This window comes from Aythya marila (assembly GCF_965140915.1).
Source record: "Aythya marila genome assembly, chromosome: 2".
NCBI lineage: Eukaryota > Metazoa > Chordata > Aves > Anseriformes > Anatidae > Aythya > Aythya marila.
Genome location: NC_139043.1, coordinates 41,200,729 through 41,225,382, shown reverse-complemented (window position 1 = coordinate 41,225,382; position 24,654 = coordinate 41,200,729). Strand labels below are relative to the sequence as shown.

The following is a 24,654-nucleotide window of genomic DNA, read 5'->3' as shown; positions in this document are numbered from 1 at the left end:
GCTGAGGGAGCTGGGGGTGTTTGGACTGGGGAAGGGGAGGCTCAGGGGAGACCTCATTGCTCTCTGCAGCTACCTGAAAGGAAGCTGTGGGAGCTGGGGGTCGGCCTCTTCTCACAGATAACCAGCAATAGGACTAGAGGGAATGGCCTCAAGTTGCGCCAGGGGAGGTTCAGGCTGGAAATGAGGAGACATTTCTGCTCAGAGAGAGCAGCCAGGCACTGGGACGGGTTGCCCAGGGAGGTGGTGGAGTCACCGTCCCTGGGGGTGCTCAAGGAGAGGTTGGACGTGGTGCTTGGGGACATGGGTTAGTGGTGACATTGGTGGTAATGGGGTGGTTGGACCAGAAGATTTTGGATGGTTTTTCCAACCTGAATGCTTCTGCACTTCATACACTCCAGCTTAGTGCAGGTTTCTGACCTGCACTTCGTTCCCCAGGCGCTCTCTGTGTCCACCCCTGCTGTGTGCGCCTCTCAGATCCCTGCCCTTCACCAAGCCCCCCAGCCCCAGCTGGAAGAAAGTTTGTTTCTCCACACAGATGCTGAAATGGTGTGAAAAAGGGCAGTAAGAGGTAAACCAAGGCAAGTTGGTAACTGGCTGTATAGGAGTCTCTTGAAAACACGTACAAATAGGCCAACAGCACCAATGCATGCAAAAATAAAGCCTTTAGTTGCTCCTTCTGGATGCTGGAATAGCAGGGCATGATCTGGGCTGAGACCAAGCTCCAGCTGTGCCTGACAGGAAACGTAGGAAAAAATAAGTTTTTACGTATGAAAAAAAAACGTGGTGCCGTACATCAAATACATGAAAGCGGAGGAACTGCCGTGGCAGAGCACAACGTGCGTGCCCAAGCCACGTCAACACAGACCTGAGGAACCTGCTGCAGGAAAAATAAATAAATAAATAAATAAATAAGACAAAAAGAATGGAAGGAGAACGTGCAATTTAATGAAGAAAAAAATAAATATTTCTGTCATATTGCTGAAGAATCAGGAGTCTGCTCGGTTTCCACACGGGCACACACTGCGGTGCCCCTCCCCCCCCCCCGGGCCGCGCGGCGCCTTTAAGGCCACCACCACCACCAGCGGGGCGCTGGGCAGGGCCTGAGGGCAGCGGCCTCACCGCCCCGCTGCGCATGCGCGCTGCCTCCAAGGGGGGGGGCGGTGGGGAGGGAGCGATGGCGGCCGCGGTGGGCCGCGCTTCCTCGGCGGGCTCGGCCGCCGTGAGCGAGCTGTGCCAGAACGGCCGCGACACCTTCCTGGAGGCCTCGCGGCTGCTGCTGGCCTACGCGGACAACATCCTGCGGTGAGGGGGGGGGGCACGGCTGGGTTGGGGGCGAAACGGCCAAAAAGAGGCTGGGCTGGGGGTTGTTTATGTACGGGTGGGCTGTGGGTGTGCTGTGTGGTGCAGTTACTCAGCTGCTTAGCGCTTACTTAGTGTGCAGAGGTAATTGAAGATTTCACTTTCTTCAGGAATCCTGCCGAAGAGAAATACAGGCTAATTCGGATTGGAAATCCAGCGTTTTCCACGAGGCTGTTGCCTGTCAGAGGAGCAGTTGAATGTTTGTTTGAAATGGGATTCCAAGAGGTGAGGATAATCCAGTCGCTTCTAATGTTTTAATTGGTTTACGTGCTAAAACTCAAAATGGTATACCTTCTTCTCGCTCAGTTGCAAGGCACTAGTTTTTAAGCCAATTGCTATTTTCTTAGTTTAATTTCAAGCCTTGTTCGCAAAGACCAGTGGTTAACCAACAGAAAACTTCGGTGAGGCTACTTCAGAAATCCTGATGGAGTGAGAACTAAGCTAATCTGCGTAAGATTGGTTTTCTGATGCTCAGGTACCCTATTAGTTCACTTAATTGTCATATATATATATATATATATATATATATATATACACATGGTGGGAATTGAAGGGAAAACCCTCTATTCTAGTTACAACCCACTATTACATGGACAACAAGCTGCACCCTCAGGCTGTAGTTTCCATATTATAAACTTACCGAAACTGTCATCAGGATGAAAAAAAACAATCCTGCTTTTCTGCTGCTTGTTCCCACCACCAGCAGGGCTTATCTAACAGTGAGAACGAAAGTTCTTCTTTTGTTATTTTAAGGAAATAAATTTTTAGCCAATTCACAGTGCATCCACACAAGTACTAGCGTTGTCATGACAGCAGTGGAGGGCAACAGACTATTGAAGTAGTGGCAGGGTGGGACTTACACAGTTAGAGCTCAAGTAGTTATGAAACTACATCCTAAAATAGGCTCAAGTGAATCTTGATTCTGTTGCTTCATAAAAAATGTATTTCAAAGATTGCTTCACATGCTAAAATAGTCCCTGTCACAGTATATTTTAACTCCAAAGCTTGTTGAGCTAGAAGCGACCTTTGTAGTTACAGGAGTGCAGGGGTGAAAAAACAGCTCTCGCTTAATGGTGCAAAGATACTGCTCTAGCTTTGCTTTGATTTGTCTGCATGCATACATAACCATGGCATGAAACTGATGTTGTTTAGGTTTGGCTGTTGTGAGACCTCTGCCTTTTGTTCTGGTGAAGTCAACTATTTGTCTTAAAGTTAATAAATAAATAAATGTATGCTGAAGGAGATGGTGACTGCAGAGAAGAGAAATGGGTCTGTGGATTTATTTCTCTGCTGGCGTTCAGGAGATGGCTTTTAATGATGTGTTTTAGCCAAGAGGTAGTCCATGGAGCTAGTGAAGCACTCAAGCAACAATAACATAGGCGTTTTAAATGTGTCATAAAGTGCTTCTCCCACTTCTGTCCGATCATTAAGAGCATCTCGGTTCAGGCTTCTGGTTATCATGCCAATTGAGGCTGAAGTTCACAAACTTCTCTTCGACTGATTATTTTGTCTGCCTAGCAAGCTAAATTACTCATTTAAAAAAGAGGACTCTTCTAAATTGGTATATTTCGTTCGATCTTGTAATTGTAAGAATTAGTCAAGTACTTCATCTGCAATGGCAGGTGACCTAAGGTAGTGGTGCAGATAAACACATTACTTGGTTTGATGAATAGAAGCACTGAAAAATGAAACTTTTAAACTATGAACGTTTCAGGGTATTCATGTTTTTAGTAATGTATTTCTTCATGTTAAGTGCATTGCAGCTGATTCTGTCCTAATTACTGATCTGCTGTTACTGGATTGTCACCAGTAATCATGCTGCAATCAAAGATAGGAGCCCAAAAATCAAGCTGGGTACAGATCTAAATAAGAAGAACGCTTCTCATCTGAAAAAATTACAAAAACTAAAAGATGCCAGTGTAGAAGATAATTACAATGGATGCTGTTCTAGGGGCTTCTCCAAACATTGGCTATCCTACTGTGTTGCCTAGTGTTTCACTGCTGTCCTGTAAGAACTGCATTTGTTTTTCATTTCTGTTGCTGCTGCTTGCTCTGCTAAACAATAATTGCATTGTTCATGTGTGACTCTGCAAAATAAGTTGCTCACAAAAGTATGTTATGAGAGCTTTTCTCTAGACTGACTGTAGGTACTTATCTAATAGCTTCAGCTGTGGGGGACCTACAAGTTTTTCATGTAAGGAACCTAATCTGAACACCAAATCCTGCCAAACCTTAGGCTAACTTCCAGTTACTGATACAGCTGTTAGCAAGAGCAAATATAAACCAGCAACTAGCTTAGACCTACGTTAATTGCTGAATTAACTTTCCTAAACTTCAGGGAGAAACTCACCTGATATTCCCTAAGGAAGCATCGATTGAGCAGCTACGTAAAATCAGAGATCTGATTGCTGGAGAGAGGAGTAGCAGACTGAATGAGTCGAATCAGATCCACAGACCAGGATCCTCTGAAGCTGTAGCCAGCACTCAGGCAGCTGCACATCAGCCTTCAAGACCTGCTGACCCTGTTCGTGCCCCTGCCCAGCAGCAGCTGGAAACATCACTTGTGCAATCTCTTGAAATGGTAATTACTGCCTAAAAGCTTTCTATGAACACAAATTCTGAATATAATGATTGAAGAAGTCAGCTGTTGGAACGGATTGCTCAGGTTGTGTAGTCTCCAAACTTGGAAGTTTTCAAGATCTGACTGGATAAAGCCCTGAGCAATTTGGTCTGACCTCATAGCTAACTCTGCACTGAGCAGAGGACTGGAATAGTGGCATTTTGTTGTTTTTGAATGTTTTCTTCAGTCTCTATCCAACTTCAACTTGAAATGTGATATAAATAGAATATTAGCAAGAGATTTTGTTGAAGATGTCCACAGATATGCATCTTATTGAGCAGGGTGTGACAAAAAAAGCAAAATGAACACATTTTGTATTGGAAGGGAGTAATGTGGGAGAGCACAGAGGCAGGGGGAAGGAAGCTAAGACAAGGTTGTATGCTGTGTTTGGTAGTTGTCTGATAACCAACAAAGGAACTGGAGATCAAGACTAATATGTTTATAATTGTTGATGTCTCAATTCATGTGTCATGACCTGTATGCATGGCCTGTGAGGGCTTTCTTTATTCATGCACAACTGTTTTGAGAGACAATAATTAGGCCAGGCAAATACAAGTATACAGTTAAGCTGTTTCCCTTGTGCAAGAGTTTGAGAGGAAGTTCCTGGCCAAGAGAAAGAGAGGGGCAGAGTCCTCATTTCAGCTGATGTTACTTGGCCTGATGGGAGAAGAGTCTTAAGACCTCATATTACTCTGGAAAATGAAGCCGTTGTACTGTTGGATATAAGATTGAAGGATTCTTTGGCTTAACCCTAAAGAATTTTCTCCTTTACAACCATTGTGGGTTTGGTTTTAAATAAGTTGGTGCAAGATGGATCCTTCCAAAAGCTTGCTTCCTATACATCCTTCAGCAGACTTTGTCTCTTTTTAAATGATATGAGCAATATATTGTTGGATGTTGAACTGTCGTGCTGTTTCTTTTCAATATCTATTCAAGGCAGAAAAATGGCACAGTATGGGTTCAAGTGTATAGATGCAATGCCTGGGTTTATTTTAGTATTGGCTTATCTGCTTACTGCATTTTACTGTTTCAGCCACTTCTGTGGTGGTGGTTGGAAGTGACTGTGAAACTTCACTTGCTGAAGTACTGGTCTGTATGTTTCTCTAGGCTTCTTGAGATTCAACATGGGTGGGTGACGAGGCCAAACTAGTTAAAAGCAGCTCTATTAGAACTCTGTATTTCTGTTGATCTCTTCAGGGAGTTACACTAACAGCTCTCTGAACCTGTTAAATTCAGTCTATATAGTCTGTGTTGATTAGAAAGAAGTCCATAAAGTACCTTCTGGCTATGACTTGGCCACCTTGTTTGCACAGGAATAGGTGTTTGTTTCTCAGTAAGCACCTGTATTATTTCTGTATGCACCGCTGTCAGATGTCAGAGGGATTTAGAATGGTTTTTATAGTGTGAGCAGTTTTATTTCTTGCAAGTGTGTTGCTTACCAAGACTCTCATGAATCACAGGTGCAAACAGGAGAACAGATCCAGCACAGGAATATTCCTAAATAGCACTGTTCTAGGGGTCTAACCCATTGTTATTTTCCTTTGTCTTTGGCTCTTCTGCATTTGTTACCGTGAGACATTCTTGACTTCAGGAGCAAGGAAAACTCTGGCTAGTTACTACTGTAGTGGATGGATTGTGATCTCTTCCTGGATCATATGGTGATTAAGAGGAGGAGAGAGATGTTAGTTAGCCAGGCTGAAGACTGAAGCATGTTCTATTGCTAGAGAAAAGGAGATTCAGCAGTATCACAGGCTCCTCCCTGTGTATGTCAGATTCTTAATTTTTAACATCTCATTTAGTTTTCTGTGTTATCCCCTTTTGAAGGGAATTAAGTATCTTGTTAACTACTTAGTAACTTAGCTAGCTAACTTTTTAGATATGTTGCACTCGAAGATACACCCAGGCACACGCCACTAAGTGACACTTAAGATAACAGAGTGAAGAAGCCCAGTTCATGTGTTTTGGTTTCTAGTGAAATATGGTCATGGGGTTCTATGTTCAAAACTGGATCAGAGTTGATCTGAGAGGAAGTAAAAATAGACGAGCAGTGTTCATGAATAATAGAGTAACGTGAACTGGTTCACGTGGTGTAGTAGTGTCCAGGAAATTGAATGAATAACAGATTATTTTGTAGATTTCAGGTAGAAGGTGTCCAGAAGGAGAAAAAAGAATTGGGTTAAAAAAAAAAAAAAAGTCAAAAACTTTGTTAGCAGAGGTGTCTTTTAAAATTGCTCCTCTCCTTGAATCAATACACTTTTTATGAAGGATACTAATCAGAGTGCTCAGAGATGACAAGTTGGCTTTATGGCTTGGGTGGTGGTGTTTGTTGCAATTTTTGATATCTTTATAAATTTATGCTGTTAAAAAGTAAATAATGTAACTTGTGAGCGTGGAATTGTGACTGTGAGCTAAAATAGTGGAGCTTGGTTCTTTTGGTTTGAGATAGAAGTTCATAAGCCATTTTATGACTGAAAATCCTTTTGCAGGCTGCAAGTATCTTGAAAGCACTTCAAAGCAACTTTGAGCATGTGTTAGTGTATGAGGATCCTTCTCTTCAGCAGAAAGCACTAGCTTCAATTCCCCTCCAGCAATTGAAAGGGAAGGCTCAGAAAAAGTTAGCACAAGCTACAAGACTGGACAAAGGTAATGTCACCAAGTTGCAATGTGTATGAAACCAGAAATATTCTTTCAAACATTTGGGTGCTTCAGGGGTATGGATTTGGTCAGATGTCTGCAAATTCCAGATGCTGTTTCTAAGTTAGAAAAGCCATCTTCACTGAAAACTTGAAAATCATTACTGACTTTCACTTCATTACTATTTTTCACTTCTTTCTTTTTTCTCTATCTAAAAGCATTTCATTTTTCTATTTCATTTGTGCCTATCCATCCATCCATTACTTGCTTTCATGTACAAATTCTGAATTCTTTATTTCCAAATTAGCAGCAAACAGTGCTAAGGAGACAAATTGAGTGAGCATTTACTGTTATAATCCTTACATCTAGAGTGAACTAACTACAAGAGGGAAGGGAACTTGTTTTTTCTTTATCGTCATTGTTTTGAAATTGTCAGAGTTTAGTTTTCCTGTCTGTACTACAATTCCAAATTCAGGAAAAAAATGCAAAATGCCATGTTTGTTAATAATGTTATTGGAGAGATTTTTGCATATGGCCTTTCCAAAGCGCAACTTCATACAAAGAATCATCATTCTTGCAAATGCTTAAATGAATAATATTGTTCAAATGCAGCCCTCTTGGAGCAAGAATTGAAGCATGAGCATAAATCTTAGGCACTGATGCTACAAATATGTTTTTTCTAATAAATGCAAGTTTCTTCAGAATGCACTAAGACTTTGTCCGTCGAAAATGTGTTAATCTAAAACTCTTAGTTAGAAATATTTCATCAATATAGTGAAATTATACAATTATGTATATATTTTTAAATAGGATTCCAAAACCATATTTAGATTCACAAGAAAAAGGATTTTTTTTTTTTTTAATCTTTGACAGATTTTGGAACAATTCAGCTTGCTTGATGGGGATGCTGTTGATTACAAACCAGAAATAAGCTGCTCTTATCATTTTTCTAAATGACTGAGATGTTTCATACAGCCATGCGAACCTGTAATTGCACCTTCGGCAGAAGTGAACTTTTGAGAATGAATTTCATAGTAATTTTTCATTTTTTTTATAAAGCTACAATAGGAAGTAGTACACCACGTAAGCAAGCATAAAGCATTCTTATCCAGCACAATCTAGTGCGATGCAATGGTAAAAAGACTTAGCAGTAAGAAATAAAAAATGATTTAAATTCTTTACAAAATAAATAAATAAAAAGGACAAATGTATGTCTTAGACCCTGCTTCTATTTTCTTGTGCACCCTAGTGCCAAAGCAAGGAAGGAAGGAGGGTGATGTGTACAGATGCTTCTTCCCAAGCCGTTGAGCTGATCAATTCAAAATGGCTTCCAGGGCTTAATCTAGATGCAGAGGAGAAAATCACTGGGTTGTGACAGTTTGAAAGCATTTTTTTTAGAGCCTTATAGAAATGTTCCTTTGGAAATGGACTATCTAGGAGATACACGGCTAATTAGCCCTTTCAGTGTCTTTGGTTTGTTACTATATTAAGGCTGTCACCTGTAGGAACAACTGTTTGATGGTAAGTGACACTTATTCTTAGGACTTTCCCTACCAGGCATCATAGGAGACTGTTAGGAAGATTGCTTGAGCAGAAACACAATTTTGACTGTTTTCCTTTACCACTTTCCATTAGAAAGATGGCTTTTGCAGTTGAAAATAGCTGCATGTTACAGCCAGCTGTTTTCTGTTCAAATAGATCACGTTTGTCATTCTTTCCATGCGATGTTTGCTTGCAGGGCCTATTTTACAAACCAAAAGAAGAACATTCATATGATACCAGTTACGTTTTCATAGACAGACTCTGGTTTATGTGTTGTCCAAAAAAAGACCATAGCCAGTGTTCAGAATCTTCTCATTCTGTTCTTGTCAGGAAGTTTGAATGCATGAGCATGTTCATTTTGTAAGCAATAACACTTTGTCAGAATGTTTCAGCACAGATGTTCTGCACATACAGTGCATTAAAATTTCCATTGTTGTGTAATTATAAGTCAGTCTGAAGTCTCAGGTTTTCTTGCTTTGATTAACAGGTTATCTTCTCTAATGCTCTTCATGTTCTTGGTAATGTGTGTTTAATAGGGGCCCCTGGTCTTCCATACCAGGCAAAGAATTCACACCTTCCTCTAAAATTCATCTCTAGATGAATTAAATATACATCTTCATCTATTCCTTCCTCACCATCCTGAAGAAGAAGCTAGTGCACAGATTTGCTCAAACTTCCTCTTAAACATCATTCATAGTTTTTTTTTTTTTTTTTTTTTATATATATATATATTCATATTTTCATAAGTCAGACCTGTCTGCATCGTGACTATAAGCAAACTACAGTCACATAATAACCAGGTATTAGATACTGATGATTGCAGTGTGGCCTAGATGGTGGAGTTAATAAGAAGACTTACTTTATTGTTTATGAATCTGAGGAGGAGAATCCCTGTGGGCATTGGAGCAGAACATACATATAAAGCCTATAAGGAGTTAGAAGGGATGGATCTCTTTTAGAAGAGTGGATTTAATAATTTGTTAGGTGAAGTGAGGTTATTTCTAAATGGTGGAATAGCAACAGTACAACATGTATACATGGGAACATACTTGTTGTGAACGTAGGACAAAAGGTCAGAAGTTTAGTGTGTATTAATGTGGCAGAATCGGAGTAGAAAAATAGTGACTTCCTGTGTCACCTTGAGTAAGCTGACAAAGCTAATATTTGCTGAAGTCATAAGCAAACTCGTCTTTGTTTACATAGCTCCTAGTTACTCCTAGTGTAATACCAAAGAACAGGAGAAGAATGTTTAGGAGCAAAAAAATAGTTTGTATACTATCTATTTCATAGTCCTAGAAGAATATGAGGGGAATGAGGGAAGTTCACCGGGCTTCACTGTATATCTAACTTGTTTTTCTGAGAATTTCCTAATTCTTACTCGAGCTGTAGTGTTCAGTAGTGCATTTTTTTTGTTTGTTTGTTTTTTTAAATATAGTTTGCCGTTACTTAGTCTTCAGAACTTAGATTTTTCTTTCTGGTGTTTTTAAGCAATGCATGAACCTTCATTTTATGAGATCTCTAAAATATAATAAGGCACCAGGAGACAGTGATCTAGGTAGATACTGGAAAGTTAGCTAAATTATTGTTTTGCTCTTTGATCAAACCGTGTTGTGTAAATTTTACAGGTGCACATGTGAATGAAGACGACTTCTTGCTGTTGGAGCTCTTGAACTGGTTTAAGAATGACTTTTTTCATTGGGTAAATAGTCTTCCTTGCAGCAGGTGTGGTGGGCAAACAGAACAGAAAAGTGACAAGCTGACACCGACTGATGATGATCTAAGGTGGAACGCTGGTCGAGTGGAAAATCATTACTGTAACCAGTGTCGGTTCAGTAATAGATTCCCAAGGTGAGCATACAAAGATTTGCTTTGTTTTTTTCTTGTCTTTCACAAAACAGCTATACATTTGTGCGTTTTGTGAACAAGTGTTGTTACATGAAAGATTAGAGAGGCCTTTTTAAGCAACATTATAGGATGGTTGGTGAAACAGCAATGTATCTTTAAGATGAAATAGATAGGCAATCATGATGTAAAAAATTTTGAAAGGTGAAATTTGTTTTCAATTATTCTGTTGTTTTTTTTTTTTCTCCTCTAGGTACGGTAATCCTGAGAAACTTCTGGAAACCAGATGTGGACGCTGTGGCGAGTGGGCTAACTGTTTTACACTGTGCTGCAGAGCTGTAGGGTTTGAAGCCAGATATGTCTGGGACTATACAGGTAACAGTATTACAGAATGTATTAATACAAATAATTCAAAACGAGGTTATTTTATGGTTCTAAGGTTATATTAGCCCGTAGGCACCATGTAAAGTTATTCAGTCCAGCTAACAAAATATAAATTCTGTTTCATGACATGCGTGAGAGATGAAATACAGTTCTGCAACTAAGGTTAGATGCCTGATTTCAGTGAAAATCTTTTGTCGAATCAAAGGGAACGTGATCCTATGATAGTATTGTGTTATTAGTAGAGAGAATCTATCCCTATTATTCATTGTTTACTTTCTACCTTTCTTATGTAGATCATGTATGGACTGAAGTATATTCTTCATCTCAGAAAAGGTGGCTTCACTGTGATCCCTGTGAAAATGCCTGTGATAAACCTCTTCTCTATGAAACTGGGTGGGGAAAGAAGCTCTCCTATGTAATCGCATTTTCCAAAGATGAGGTAGGAATAGTGATGCTTTAAAAAAAAAAAAAAAAAAGTGTACCCTGAGGCAAGTGTGTGAAGTAATGTCATTTCCAGAATTATTAGGGAAAAACATACTTCTACTAGCTAGCCTCTTTATTTTAAAGCCAGACATATGGGAATCTTGTTTGCTTTATTTTCTTCTTCAATTTGTGCTTGAGGTTGTTGATGTCACCTGGAGATACAGCTGTAAGCATAAAGAAGTACTCGCTAGAAGGACAGCGCTTAGTGAAGCTACACTACGTGAAACAATTAACACATTCAATAGAAAGGTATGTAGCTTTTCTTAAATAGGTTTCTTTAAGTGAAACATAAGTGTTTTCCTCAAATGTGAAGTCTTTGAACAAAGGAATGTGTTTTGTAACCTCATGGAAATGTCCCTGCTTTATGGAAAGTAAAATGTTGCTAATTGTAAGGAACTCATTTTGCACAAGGTACTTAGGTTTTTCAGTGTTGAACTTATTTGAAATAAGATAAAGAAAGGTATGTGTGTCTTACATTCTCAGGGATGTATGTGTCTGTGTGGATAAAATACGTATTGATACATATTGTGTGTATGTTTATTTTTTTCCCCTAACAGATTTTAAGTGCATTTATTCATCACCAGATACAGTAATAAACTACAACTGCTTTGTAACTACATGGAGTCTCTGAAGACAGTTGCCTTCAAAAATGCTATAACTTGGAAACAATAGTATTTATAGTTAACAGGAAATGTAGGCCTAATCTGTTTTCCGTTATTTTTTTTTTTTTTACAGGGTCTAGAAAGTTGTGTGTGGGGGGGAATGATTCACAGGTTCTTTCCTAGAGTTTCAAAAAGTGTTGATAACATCAGTAGAACTCTGGCTCAGAGCCACGTATACAGTCACAGAACCCAAGGGCACTTAGTATCTCTCTGCTAAACTTTTTGCCCTCCCTTCTTAGTACAGGATAAACTTTTCTTGACTCAGTGTACTAGAATCCCACAGAACATTGAATCACCCTTAAAGTTTGTGCCCTCACTTCCTTCCAGGGCTAATTTCTTTGCACAGAAACATTGGTTCCTGTAACAGAGTAAAGCTGATGGCTTAATAAACACATTATTCCTTTTTAGAGACCTGCTGGCGTGAGGGTTATAGTCACATGCTGTGAAGAGTTGAGCTGGACTTGTGATTTCAAGTCCTAGCTTTAAAACTTTCATCAGTAACAAAAAATCAGTCACGCAGAGTAGAGCACAGACAAGCCTGGCCACAAATTAACAAAACGAAATGAAGTGAAGGATCAGAAATTCAGGTTGGGGAACGTGGTGTACTTTGTGAAGGGTTGCAGGAATTTAGTGAAGTCCTCTGATTGTTGAACCCTTGCTGCTACAAAACTGATCTGAGGGGCTTTTAATTCAGCCCCTCAGATTGCTGGAGATAGCAATCAGTCACCAGCCTCTTCACCACTTGAAGAAAACCTTGGAAATGGGGTGCTGGTTCAAGACTGAGCATTAGGTGGTACTACTGATAGAGGATTAGTAAGAAGAAAATTTAAAAATATTGTGGCAATATTGATGGAATGAGGAAAGACTATAAATGACTCGTGAGCTGGCTTATATCAGTGATGTTGCTGTAAGATTGTGCTCTGTTTCACTTACAGAAGCATGGAGAACTCCAGTAAAAAAATGTGTTGCCATCTCCAACAGATGGTGCTGCGTGTTGGTCTGATTCTTACTTCTATCCACCTTCTTTATAGGTGCAGCTCATGAGCTGACATGAGCACTTTTCAAACAAGAAGGAACAGGTGCTCTGGTCATGTTTTAGAGGAAATTTTCATTAAAACCTGAGTACAAGGAAGAAAGCTATACATGTGCTTCCCAAACACCCCTGGCTCTTCTCTACATGTGGGAAATCCCAGACCTTTCTTCTCTATCCTGCAAGCTTTCCCTACTCCTTTTAAGTATTATTAAATCTGCCTTATAGATCTAATAGAACACCTTTATCAAAATAAGGTGCCCTTAAAAGAGATTGATAAATTACCCTCTCTTTTTCCAAGCTGAGTGATACTCATTCTCCTCCTCCTGCCATGCTTTCTTTTGCCCAGTAGCTGTTCAGGATATGTTTGACAGGATTAATTTAATTAGTGTCTGTAAGTAACTGCTCTTAGTCTCCATTCTTTTGTCTGTTATAGTTGAAATTGGGTTTCCAGGGACTAGAGGCCAGTTGCAAGGAGATAGCTTGAAGAACAGTTTTTGTTGCTGACCTTTGTCCTAGTCCAAGGGCCTTTCCTGAAGTTCATACTAAGGAGACAATGCAGTGGGAATCACAGGGCCATTAAGATGGCTGGTTGAGGCTCTCCAGGGGGTATTCAGTAGCATCTGCTGTCAGTAGATGACTAAGGCAGCTCACTGCTAGAAACATCAGTATGTCTTAGAGCAGGTTTCCATTACTCCAGGTCTCCATTGCATTTCCCTCACTGCAGCCTATTCAGCAGGTAATTGATGTAGGTTGAGGCTGACATCTAACTTTCCCTTTTTCCATCATCAACTAGAGCATGGCTCTTCACTTGGAGGAGTAGGCTCAGTACCTGTTGGTGCAGAGCTCCAACACAGCATCTTTCAAGTTCAGTTCCTCTCAGTTACAGCTGAGGAGAAGCACAGCGTACAGTACACATCATCACCTTTGCTGCGCTGTCAGTGAAGACATTCTATGAGGTCAATATTTTGTTTTCCTGTGTAAAGAGCAACTGCTCTGATTGGTATTTCTCTGCGTGTCTCTATTTAGTGGCTAAGTAGAGACAACACACCAATTCAAAGGATGTTGTATGCCTGTCACTGTTAAATGGAAAAGGGGCGTAGCTAGTTTGATCTATTCAATACATGGTTTTGCTTCTCAGAATTACTGTGCGTTTTGTTTGGGTCAGGCACTCCTGAATGGGTGTGTAGCCAGCCTGCTGATCACCTAACACCTGCTGTCATTCTATAGGACCCTATTGCATCTTACTGCAACACTCTGCTTTGCCTTCTTTGTATGGGCACTGCCAGGCTCTAGTCCATTATACGTTGCCTAATATATAGAAAGAGGAGGGAGACCTCAGAGCTTTCCACTGCCTTCATTGGAAAGTGATGGTGGGGTAGGGAAACAAATGATCTTATTTGCTCCAGAACTGGATCAATTTTGTTTGTAATTGTGAATGATTATTGCTACGGTCAGGTCAGCTCTTAAAAGGAGATCTAATAAATAAGAGATAAAACTGCAGCCATCTTGGGGTGATTGATGTGAGATGAACCAGCATCCATGTTAATGGTTTAACATTCAATTTCAATCCTCAGATTATCTGTTGCTTACCCAGCAGTGGGTCCACTTAAATTGCAGTTTATCAGTCAGTCTCCCAAAAGCATGCAGTTCTTCAAGAAACAAACAGCACGTGATGCAGAAATTATTTTAAAGCTGTAGTTCACAACCCCTCTTCCTTCCTTCCTTCCTTTTGCATCTGTCCGCCAAAGAAAGATTCTGGGCGTGCATGTAGAGCATAATGCCTTAGGAAGAAACAAAAGCAGGAAGTTTAAGCCATGACAGTGTATAATGGAGTTCTTGTAATCCGTTTCAGTGCAGCAATGCTAGTGACAGCAATGTCATTTACAGGAAATTTAGTAACAGGTTTTCCCACCGTGTTCACTGTTGATCTCTGCAGAGTCAAGGTGTTAACACGTCTTAGCTTACTGCTGACATTTATATGCAAGAGTGGGTTGGGAGGTGTGAGGGGGAGGGAGCAGGGACAAGAATTCACATACTTGTACCCTACATTTGAGGAACTCCCTAATTTCTTGTTTCCTACATGAAAGGCCTGGTTTTGGAAACACCCCTTTTGTGCACAAGCTCTCTGTTCTTCTGACAACTTTTTCAGATACTGTTACAATAGATGCAAAGCAAGGGCAACTAGTTCTCAGTGTGGCATCACCAGCATCAGTGGTGATAACCCCTAACCATGGGATTTCCTCCCTCAAAGTGGCTCAAACAGGATTGTAGAGTGGAATTAATAACTTGGGATAAGCAACATCAAAATCCCTCTGAGCTGGAGTGCATCTGTAGAGCTGCATATGGATACCCAGGTGCCTAGGCAAGTGTCAGGTTCAGGAAAGCCTGGTATTTCACAGGGAAGTGCTGGAGTCACTGCTCTAGACAATTCTGTTAAAATGGCTAACTGGCAACTGGAATTCATGCGACTGAAGTTATTTCTCATCATATCTCTGTATCTACTTTCCCTTATCCAGTTTTATGTTGTTTTCTGGAACAAAGGCCCGTCCAATGCCTGTTTTCTGATCCCTAGTAGCAAAAGTTCCTGGGCTCAGGACTGCTTTTGAGATTACTGGAATATTTATTGGCCAGAAGTTTCAGGTCTTAATGGGCTGTGTGTGCATGCCTTGTCTGATCACAGAAATGGGAAAAAAAGAAGCAGTGTACATACCCAGTCTTGAACTTAACTTTCCATCCCTGTACTGGTGTACTCTACGTGGCTAAGAAAGAAAGGCTTTACCACTCATTTCTGTGTTTGATGTGAAAATTGTAGAGACTAAACCACAGCCTGCTAATGATTTTTTCTTAATTCTATATAAAAACATACCCCTAGTTTTATTCATGTGGCCAAAGAGTGTATCGTATGGTTTTTTTTTTCTTCTCCTCTAAGGTTTGCTTAATTTACCTGGAAGTATGACTTTTTTTCCCCCCTCAGTTTTCTGATATCTGCAAATATAGGAGTGTCATAGTTTATTTATGATAGAATCAGTCACTGTGAAATAATTCTTTCAGGGACCAACTGAATCTTTTGTTTGGATTTAATCACAAAACCAAGACTGCTGCCAGCCATATCACTCAGCCTTAGAGAAGAAAAGTTTGACCCAATAATTACGTTTGCTTTCTTTTTCCCCAGATAATATCAAGAACAGCTAAGGTACAGAATGCATATGAATAACTAAAAAATATGCTATGGAAGTATTTTACCATCCAAGCAAATACAAACATAGCACAAATCTTATTTTAAAATAAATCCACACAGTTATTGCATGAAAATTCACAGAAAAAGCACCTAAACAGCACTGTCAAATAACTACAGTTATGACTGATTTATATTTGCACATGTGGAATAAAATTAATGTTTCTAACAGCCATTCTAAACTTTAAATGTTACTCTCTTTTCATTTTTTTCCTGCTGGTGTCAGTCTAGAACAGAATTAAAAATAGATTTTTTTCTGACCCTTTAACTCTTTTCTTAAACGTCTTTTCAGAGACAACGATTCTTGGCAGAAAGCAGAAAAAGTGAGCTCTTGCAAAGAACAATCGTGGAACTTGTTGAGTTCATTTCTCCTAAGCCACCTAAACCAGGAGAATTTGGTGGAAGGACATCAGGTTCAATGGCTTGGCGAGTAGCCAGAGGTGAAGCTGGTTCAGAGGTATTTAACTTTTCCACTGGTGACCATCCTAGAGGTAGCTAACTCTAGCGGTTGTGTGGCTATGGTCTGAAGAGGAATAGTGCTTCATGAGTTAGTGGTAGGTAGACTGAAGACTGTTTGTTCAAACAGTGAACTTGGAAAAGTGTTAGGTGCCAGTTTGTGAGTTCAGTAGAGGCACACAAAAAAGTTTTGAGGACTTACTGTAGTTTGTTGATTCAAAAAATGTTTGACAGTAACTGAATCACGTGAAAGTGTGTTTTGTACTTAAAAGTTAATTTAAAAATATTTTTTTTTCCTTTTGATTACTTATGATGCAACAGAACTAGGAAGTTTTAAGGCAGTTGGAAGCTGTTGGGAAAACTTTTTAAATTGTGTACTTGTATTATTAGGTACTTTTGGTTAAAGCCTAGAAGCAGGTTTTGAGCAACTATTTTTGTTAATAAAACAGTGCAGGAACAATTAAGAGCTTATTTAAGAGCTTGTTCCGTTCACATAAGGCTAAATGGTTTTCTTATCAATGTTTTTAACTATTTCAGAATGCAAGACTTTATTTTGAATTCTTTTATGATAAGATAGTTTCCCAGAACTTGAGACGTTTTTAGCTTGAGCTGGTATGTAAAGATGTGACTTAAACCATCACTCATGACATTGATTTTGTAGTGATCCTGTCATCTGGAATGATTATCAATCCTAAATAGAGGTGGTTAGGTGAGATTAATGGGTTTCATAACATTAAGTTTCAGAAACGAAGAATTTCAGTTCTCTATAGTTTAAAAGATTTGATTTTTTTTTTCCTGAAACTCATAAGAACAATGAAAATTCTTTAAAAAATAAATAATAAAAAAGTAATACTGTGAAGTTACAAAGTTTGTGGCTTACCTTTTTCTTGAAGTTGATTCTGAAGTTATTATATAGAAGCCACCTGTATGTGATAGTCACAGACTCACATTTGGCATTCAGAATAACCATTTACCTGTTGATTATAAAAGAATTAGAAATATACTCAACATATAAGATTTTTATTCTTAACATGTTAATCTCTTTCCTTAAATTTACTTATTTTATGTTAACGGTTTGCTTCTGAAAGTAATTATGTGAAACATTAAAACAACAAAGTATTGTTCCTCTCTTTAAAAGATGCAAGTCTATTGTCAGAAAGTAGTTTGTTTATTTATGTATTTATTTTTTGCAGAAATGCTTTTGTTCTGTGACCTCTTTAAAAATTAAGGTGTTTTTTATTTTCAAATTTTATTTTCCTAATTGGCAGCAAAACTGAATTGGGAAATCATGGTACACTGATTAAAAGTAACGTAGTTTTACCGAAATTCACTGGGGATCGAATGTGCTGATGGTTTTTTTTTTTTTGCCTTTTTCAGAAGAGAAAAGAAGTAATTTTTGTTCCCTTTGAAAAAGAGAAGACATCTAAACTCTTCCACCTCACCTACAATATAGTGGAAGATAGTTATATACGGATTTCCAATAATAATGAAAAAATAACTGGCTGGGAAGCTGGTGTTTGGAAGGCAGAGTCTATTTGGAGAAAGGTTGAAACAGATTGGAAAATGGTAAGGGTAACATTTATTAGAAGTGTTAAATCTACCGTGAAAGTATGATAATGTGAGTAAAACAGAAAATTCTTGCCCATGTTTGACATCAAAACCTCTCTTGGTGCCTATACAATTTAGCTGATGTTAGTAAATGTTACTGTTAAGCTTCAGAGAAGATTGTCAGATGATTTAAGAAATTGGGAATAATTTCAGCTCACCTTTCAGAAAGGTAGAATCCCTGCTAGAGCACCAAATTTTAAAAACTGTGTTCCTTAATATGCTTTTGGGCAAACTTAGGATGCGTTGCTGTTTTATTGAAAAGCAATCCTTCTCTCTGAAAAAGTGTGGTGGTTTTTTTTGCCTTTTTTTTTTTTTTTTTTGGCCTAGGAGAATAGCTTTATAGTGTGTATTATATCTCTGTGATGCACAGCCAAAGGAAGAAATTGTCATCCTAAACATTATGGTTCCATCTGCAAGAAGGCAAAAAACTGTCAGTTAGCCAGATTATTGTATACCCTGCCCAGACTCCTTCCCATCTGTCAGGACACTGAGCAGCAGAAGAATCATATGCTCTAAATCTAGGAAGAAGAGAATTGATGCCTGTAGGATGGGAAAGGGTCATTTACCAGCAAACAGCTTTTCCAGCGACAGCTCCCAACTGTGGAACTGAGCCTTCCTATCAGGGACTAGAGCATGTTATTGCTCTGTTACCCTGTCATCCTACCAGCCTGAAAGGTCTCTGGCCAAACATTCTTACAGCTTAAGCAATGGTTTGCTTCCCAGTAATGAAAAATGGAGCAAGTGTATAATTCTCTTCTGACATTTTCTGTTCTGGGTCTATACATAAATGACTTGCAAAATGCTATCAGAGAATAACTTAGAGAGGTTATTATCCCTAAAAGAGAAGAAAAAAATAGAGAATAATATAAAAGATGTTACAGAAGAGTAGATTGATAGGAAAAGAAAGCAACAAAAACTCAGAATGAGGGACATCTGTTTTCTGCCTCCCTAAGATCTGCTAAAAATCTGGTAGCACATTATATCTTCAGGTCTCCAATGATCAGTCATCCTCCTTTTGTAAGAAACAGTCTTTGCAGTGAAACCAATTACAAGTCTGCTGTTCTGCTCAACTCTACTAATCAGATAAAATAGAGGAGCTGGTCTATAAGACCAGACAGAAAGACTTTACCCTTGTGTTCAAGAGCTCCTCAGTATTTCTGGATAAAGGATGAGAGAATGGCCTTGAAAAAATAGGAGCTCTATAGATGTAGGTATATCTCAGCCTTATGGGTTAGAATATTAGTTTCACAGGAACAGCATCCTGTAGAATGGTTTTGTATGAATCTAAAATTACATTTTTCTTGTGAGTTGTTTGTATTATGGGAGGTAGAAGAGGGAAGGGTTGCTTGGGGTTTGCATGTTGGTGGTTGTTCTGTTGTTTTTTTTTTTAAACTTCTCAAGTACCTCTAGTAGGTACAAATTTGGAGTTTGATTCAGCAGCAGTCCAAGAAATTTACCAACCATAAAATATTTTATTTACCATTTAGTGTGTGATGAATGGAAAGTATGTGTAAAAAGATAACTGTAGGTATTAGCCCAGGAGTAACAGAAAAGAAGTGCCTGTTGTGTCTTATGTCTTTCCTGTGTCATTGCAAAATGACGGAGATGGCATGCATCAATTGATCATCATAGTCAGTATGATGATCATGGCAGTAGCGAGATTACCTAGAGGTAGTTTGACATGTAGTGCTCAAACAAGCAGCCCACAATAGGTGATGATAACATTGTAAGATCTGATATCCGTGGGTTTTAAAAGCTTGTCTTCTAGAAGTGGAAGAGAATCTGACTGAGATGTTATTTTCCGAATTCATGCTTTTTTCCAATTATACTGGAAAAAGACTATCCAAGTGTGAAAGTTAGAGGAGAGTCGAAAAAGCACAAATGGAAACTTGTCGGTTTCTGGTTAAATGTCTGGATATTAACAATGGAAGATGAACCAGACTAACTTGTTTTTTATCCCTAAAGCCTATGTTTAATGTATCTCATCCAAATACTAATGAATGGAGAGTTTTGGCACCCTTACAGGCAATGATGGTTCCGTGAGTTCTGATCAAGGAAAATCTCATGCTAGAAGTAGTTGAAGTACTTAAAATACATGTGTGGAGATGAGCACTTTCATGAACAGTAAGATTGTATTTACATGAAAGCAGGTTATGTTGTTACATTTCCACAGGTAATCTTCAGGTGTAACACTTCACACCTTTAGGGTTTTCCAGCTTTCCTATGCATGAGAATTAACATTTTTATGCCTTGGTGCATAATAAAATGAAAATCCTGACTTATTGTCTGGGAATGATATTTCTATATTAAGGTGAGATCTTAGTAAAGCATATTACCGTACTTTATTATCATCTCATTCGGAGTTTTTACTTCCAGTTTTAAAAACTAAAGAGCTGCCTAAATCTACTCAGTATGACATTAAACACAAGTCTGGACATATCAGAATTTTGGTAATGGTTTCGTTACTATGGATTCCAAAAGGATTGTGGCTGGTTTGAGTCTCTTAACCTGCAATGTTTGTTTTACGAACCAGATTTGAAAGTAGCCTCATGTTGAAAGTACTGCATATTGCAAAAATCTTATGAGGATTCGTAGTAACCCTTCAGTAAATGTTGATGTATGAGCCTGACTCTTCAGCCACGTGATATTCAAAATGTATTTAATGTTGGACACATTAAATTATGCAAATCTCTAACAGCTCAAATAATACCAGTACAGGACGTGTATGTGGACAGCATGTATGATTTACTTTAACCAAGACATGAAGTTCTAGGAGTGGTGTGCAGCCAGGAGCCACATCTAAAGAATAAAATACTCATTACAGTTTTCTTCATCAGCAATACTGAGCAACAAAAATGAAATTGAGTGTTTGGGCCTGTGGATTTATATAAAAGCCAGAAGTCTGCTTTTTAAGAATAATGAGCGTAGATATTTTCATGGGTCAAGCTTTAATGAGCATTTTGAAATCGATTAGTGAAGTCCCTAGTGAAGGGCTGTGAATCATGTACGATTACATAACTGTGGAATAGATTTAAGGGTTCAGAATGAGTGTATACAAAAGTGTGCTATGAACAGTTTTAAATGTTCAGAGGCTTAATAAAGAATGGAAGTACACTATATTAAGTTATAATATCATTATTACAGTAATTAATTAGATATGTGTTGATCATCACAGGTTTTTGACATAATGTCTGTCTTGTTTCCACTTAGGTTTATTTAGCCAGAAAAGAGGGGTCATCCTCTGCTTCCATCAGCTGGAAATTTGAATGCAAGTCAGCTGGTCTAAAAATAGAAAACGTTTCAATTAGGACAAGCAGTCAGACATTTCAAAGTGGAAAAATAAAGTGGAGAGTATACTCTCCCACAACAGAAATTGCTCTCTTAGGAGGTAAGTGTGGAATTATATCATGCAGCACAAGTGTAATTGCAAATAAATAGTTTATATAGGAAGAGCACTGGGCAGATATTAATAATTACACATAATGCACATTGAATTTTCTAATTTAGTCTTCAGCAAGGTCAATAAAATACTGTGTGTTTAATCAAAATTGGTATTAAAAACTGGTACAAAACCCGAGTTGAGTAGTGTACACAACCCTGCCTGCAACACGGAAGGATTAGGAAAAACATGGAGGATACAAGATACCTGTGTGTTTTACCTGGAAGGATAGATATTTGTGTATGTGGTGGCTTCAGTCTTGACTAAGTCCTCTGAATATTAACAATAAACAAATAATAATAAAAAAATCTGCCACTATTTTTTTTCTGCTGCTGATAGATTAATGTGAGTAGTTATGACTCAGATCCTTAAACATTCATTAAAAGTTACCCTTTTTAATAAGCATTCTAACATTATATGCTGTCTGGAGCAGAGGTTTTCTTAATTGTTTATCTTTTTCTTCCAATAGATAAAAATCTTTGCTCCTACTCAGATTTTTGTGGTGCAACAGAAGTTACATTGGAAGCAATTCTAAATGGAGGGGATGGTGAAACTGCATGGCAACACACACAGCTGTTCAGAGAAAGCTTAACAGGATGTGGAGAAAATTGCTTGGAGATAATTATAAAACTTACTGACCTCTGAGAGCATGAAATAAATAGTGAAATAAATCATCTTTGGATTCCTTGAAGACACTAAGTCATGGATACAATATGAAGACTTGGTTGGCAGTTCCCGCTTGTCCTGTTGGCAGCTTATTTCCTGTTTCAATCCATCAGTTTAGCCAACTTGAAACTGCAGAAGTGTTGAGTAGGTAAACATCTCAATGAAAGCCTTCTTCATTTTAAAAACACCCAAATTAAGAGATCGAATCATTAAAGTAATACCTTTACTTAAACTTTAAAGAAAGGAAAACAGATTTTAGAAACCAAAATGTGATAGTAGGAGCACAGAGCAATTTTAATTAGAAGTTTTGAGGTTGGCTTGCTGATTATTTTATTTTATTTTTTTAATAACCTGTGTTTTGGAAAAACAGTTTGAATTCCATTTTCTGATTGCAACAGACATGTTGTGATGATTTTAAAATATTTTAAAGAGTAATAGAAGCCTTAGACATTTTAAAAGAAAAATCTGATTTTATGTAATAACCAGAAAAGCTCAAATAAGAAATATTGAAGCTATCTGAAAATAATATTGTTATATATCTAAGTATTAAACTTGTTTTAATACCTAGAAATGTTTGGACATATGATTATGCTAGGAAAATAAACTAATTTTGAAAGAAATATTCCTTATGTACCTAAAATTTTGTCATGGCTTGTGATATGAAATTTAGATTTGAAAATGAATAAGAGCATCAGTTTTTTATATACAAAAAATTATTCATTATACATATTCTTTTACAATATAAATTCAAATTTATGCACCTTTTTACAGATTTATGAAGTGTATAGGTTGAAATAATTTTTTTTAGCTATTGTCTTGATGCAGAAGTGTATACAATTTTCTGTTTCTTTATGCAATGTTTAAATTTCTTTGCATTGGAAATAATAAAACTGCCACCCAGGAGATACCAGATGTAGCAATGCTGTGAATAAAGTATGGAATGAATGTTTAGGTTAGACAGTCTCTATAGAGAATTTGAGGAAGGCTATGGCTGGAATATACAGGAAATTTTCTATCGTAGGACTGTAATGCAAAGTATGGCTAAAGTTTTATTTGAACATAAGTGAATATTAGGGATGATGATCCCAAGGCCAGGGATTTTTAAAGCTTGTTTTTTCTTCCCCCTGCTTTTTCTTTTGACCTTTCCAATTACTGTGTTGATTTGAAATGATTGTCTGAAATCATTTGCATTGAAATAAGCGTTTGCTGACTTTTCAACAAATTAAGTAAATATTAGACTGTTGGGTTTCGTTAGAAAACTGCAAGTGCACAGTGATCATAGACACCAAAGTTATACTACAGATGTCTTAAAGTAGTAGATTACAACAGCTCAGGAGTGACGGGATGATGTGTATGCTTTTCCTCAGAATGCAAATTGACAGTTTATGAGGGAGGGAATAGGAAGAGAGAGTGTCACTCCCTTAATCCAGAACAACTCAGTGACAGGGAACTGTTTGGAAGGATGTCGATCTACAATTGACAAATGCAAAGTAAATTTACCAGTCTCCATTCAAACCTCCTCCTGCTTTAGTTTCAGCTAAATGCTAGTTCAGAGATTTTGAGCGGGAACCCAAAAAAAAAGTGTTATAGATTAATCTATATACTATGTTGGAAGAAATTAGACAAAATACAAAACCAACTTTCAAAACCAAACTTTTTGTTCATATCCTGGTTTGATCTGAATGCTGCATGCAGAACAGCAACCACTAGTGGCAACACAAGAAATCATAGGAGTAATTTCCTACACCCCAGGAACCTGATGGGGGAAAGAAAAAAGAAAAAAAAATGTTTGAAACATATGAAGGAAGTTCCTTGTAGGCAGCATAGAGAGAAAACACAGAGTACAGAAACCAAGCAAACAATCTGTATATAATTATGTATTTGTGCTAAGATATAAGTAAAAATTATCTCATCTGATCCTTCGTGATAATCTGTCACCTTTACTCATCAGTTATCCACAAAGCATTTTTCACATAATGGGGGTTATATTTTATGTCTAAACCGCATTATGTGCAACATCAGGAAATGTAGAACACTAAATATAAAGTATGTTTGTCTCCATAGCACAGTGGAATGAAAACAGATGGTAGGCAGCACATATGGCTGCCAGAAGCTGGGAACACCCATTTGCAGAGTTCTTCCAGTTTAAAACAAAACAAGCCAAAACAAAGGAACACCAAGGGGAGCAGAGATTGTGCCAAGCAGATATCAGGATATCTGTCCTCTTCTCTACATTCACACTCCTCTTCTCTTTACATTTAGTTGCTAAAGCTAAAAATCGAAGTACACTACAAGTTTAGAAATTGGCGTGCCATAGTATTTGTCAAAATTTAGCATTTATTAAAGATATGTTTTTTAAAATCTCCAATTCCCACTATGGTTTCAAACCTCTGGTTTGCTTCTTTGAGCAGTTCAGCAATTTAAAATTAAAAAAAAAAAAAGTCTACAGTAGGTCAGTACAGTTTATTCTCCTCTGCAGTTACCAATTTCAGGTAGCAAGGAGCCACTGGAGCAGAATTTTGATACCTCCCATCCTATTATATGGCTCTTAGGAACAGCAAAGTCACAAGCCAAGGTCAACACAGCCTCAAGCTGTGTTCTAGGTGTGTAAATATTGTGAAACGTAAGAGTATAAGTGTGATTGCCTGTCTCAATAAGAGAACAGGGTTGTTTTTTTTTCCCTTTGTTTAG

The 24,654-nt window shown here is 38.1% G+C and overlaps 1 protein-coding gene across 2 annotated transcripts; it reads left to right on the top strand.

The window, feature by feature from the left end:
* The first annotated feature begins 1,164 nt into the window (after nucleotides 1-1,164).
* On the top strand, nucleotides 1,165-24,654 carry NGLY1 (N-glycanase 1). 2 transcript variants are annotated; one of them, XM_082754745.1, is made up of 13 exons: nucleotides 1,165-1,302; nucleotides 1,470-1,584; nucleotides 3,698-3,940; nucleotides 6,466-6,622; nucleotides 9,781-10,003; nucleotides 10,251-10,372; nucleotides 10,675-10,820; nucleotides 11,003-11,113; nucleotides 15,732-15,752; nucleotides 16,087-16,251; nucleotides 17,628-17,816; nucleotides 21,069-21,246; nucleotides 21,767-24,654. In XM_082754745.1, the coding sequence occupies exons 1-13, from the start codon at nucleotides 1,175-1,177 to the stop codon at nucleotides 21,940-21,942; spliced, it is 1,974 nt and encodes a 657-aa protein (XP_082610871.1). In that variant the 5' UTR covers nucleotides 1,165-1,174; the 3' UTR covers nucleotides 21,943-24,654. The 2 variants fall into 2 exon arrangements, with proteins under 2 accessions (XP_082610871.1, XP_082610872.1); XM_082754746.1 differs by lacking the exon at nucleotides 15,732-15,752 and having other exon boundaries at nucleotides 21,767-24,651.

What these genes read in the sequence shown, in the direction of transcription:
- NGLY1 (XM_082754745.1), top strand. Translation starts at nt 1,175, where the DNA reads ATGGCGGCCGCGGTGGGCCGCGCTTCCTCGGCGGGCTCGGCCGCCGTG. An exon ending in TTCAGTAATAGATTCCCAAG is followed by an intron (nt 10,004 to 10,250) that starts GTGAGCATACAA and finishes TTTCTCCTCTAG; the next exon opens with GTACGGTAATCCTGAGAAAC. An exon ending in TAATATCAAGAACAGCTAAG is followed by an intron (nt 15,753 to 16,086) that starts GTACAGAATGCA and finishes ACGTCTTTTCAG; the next exon opens with AGACAACGATTCTTGGCAGA.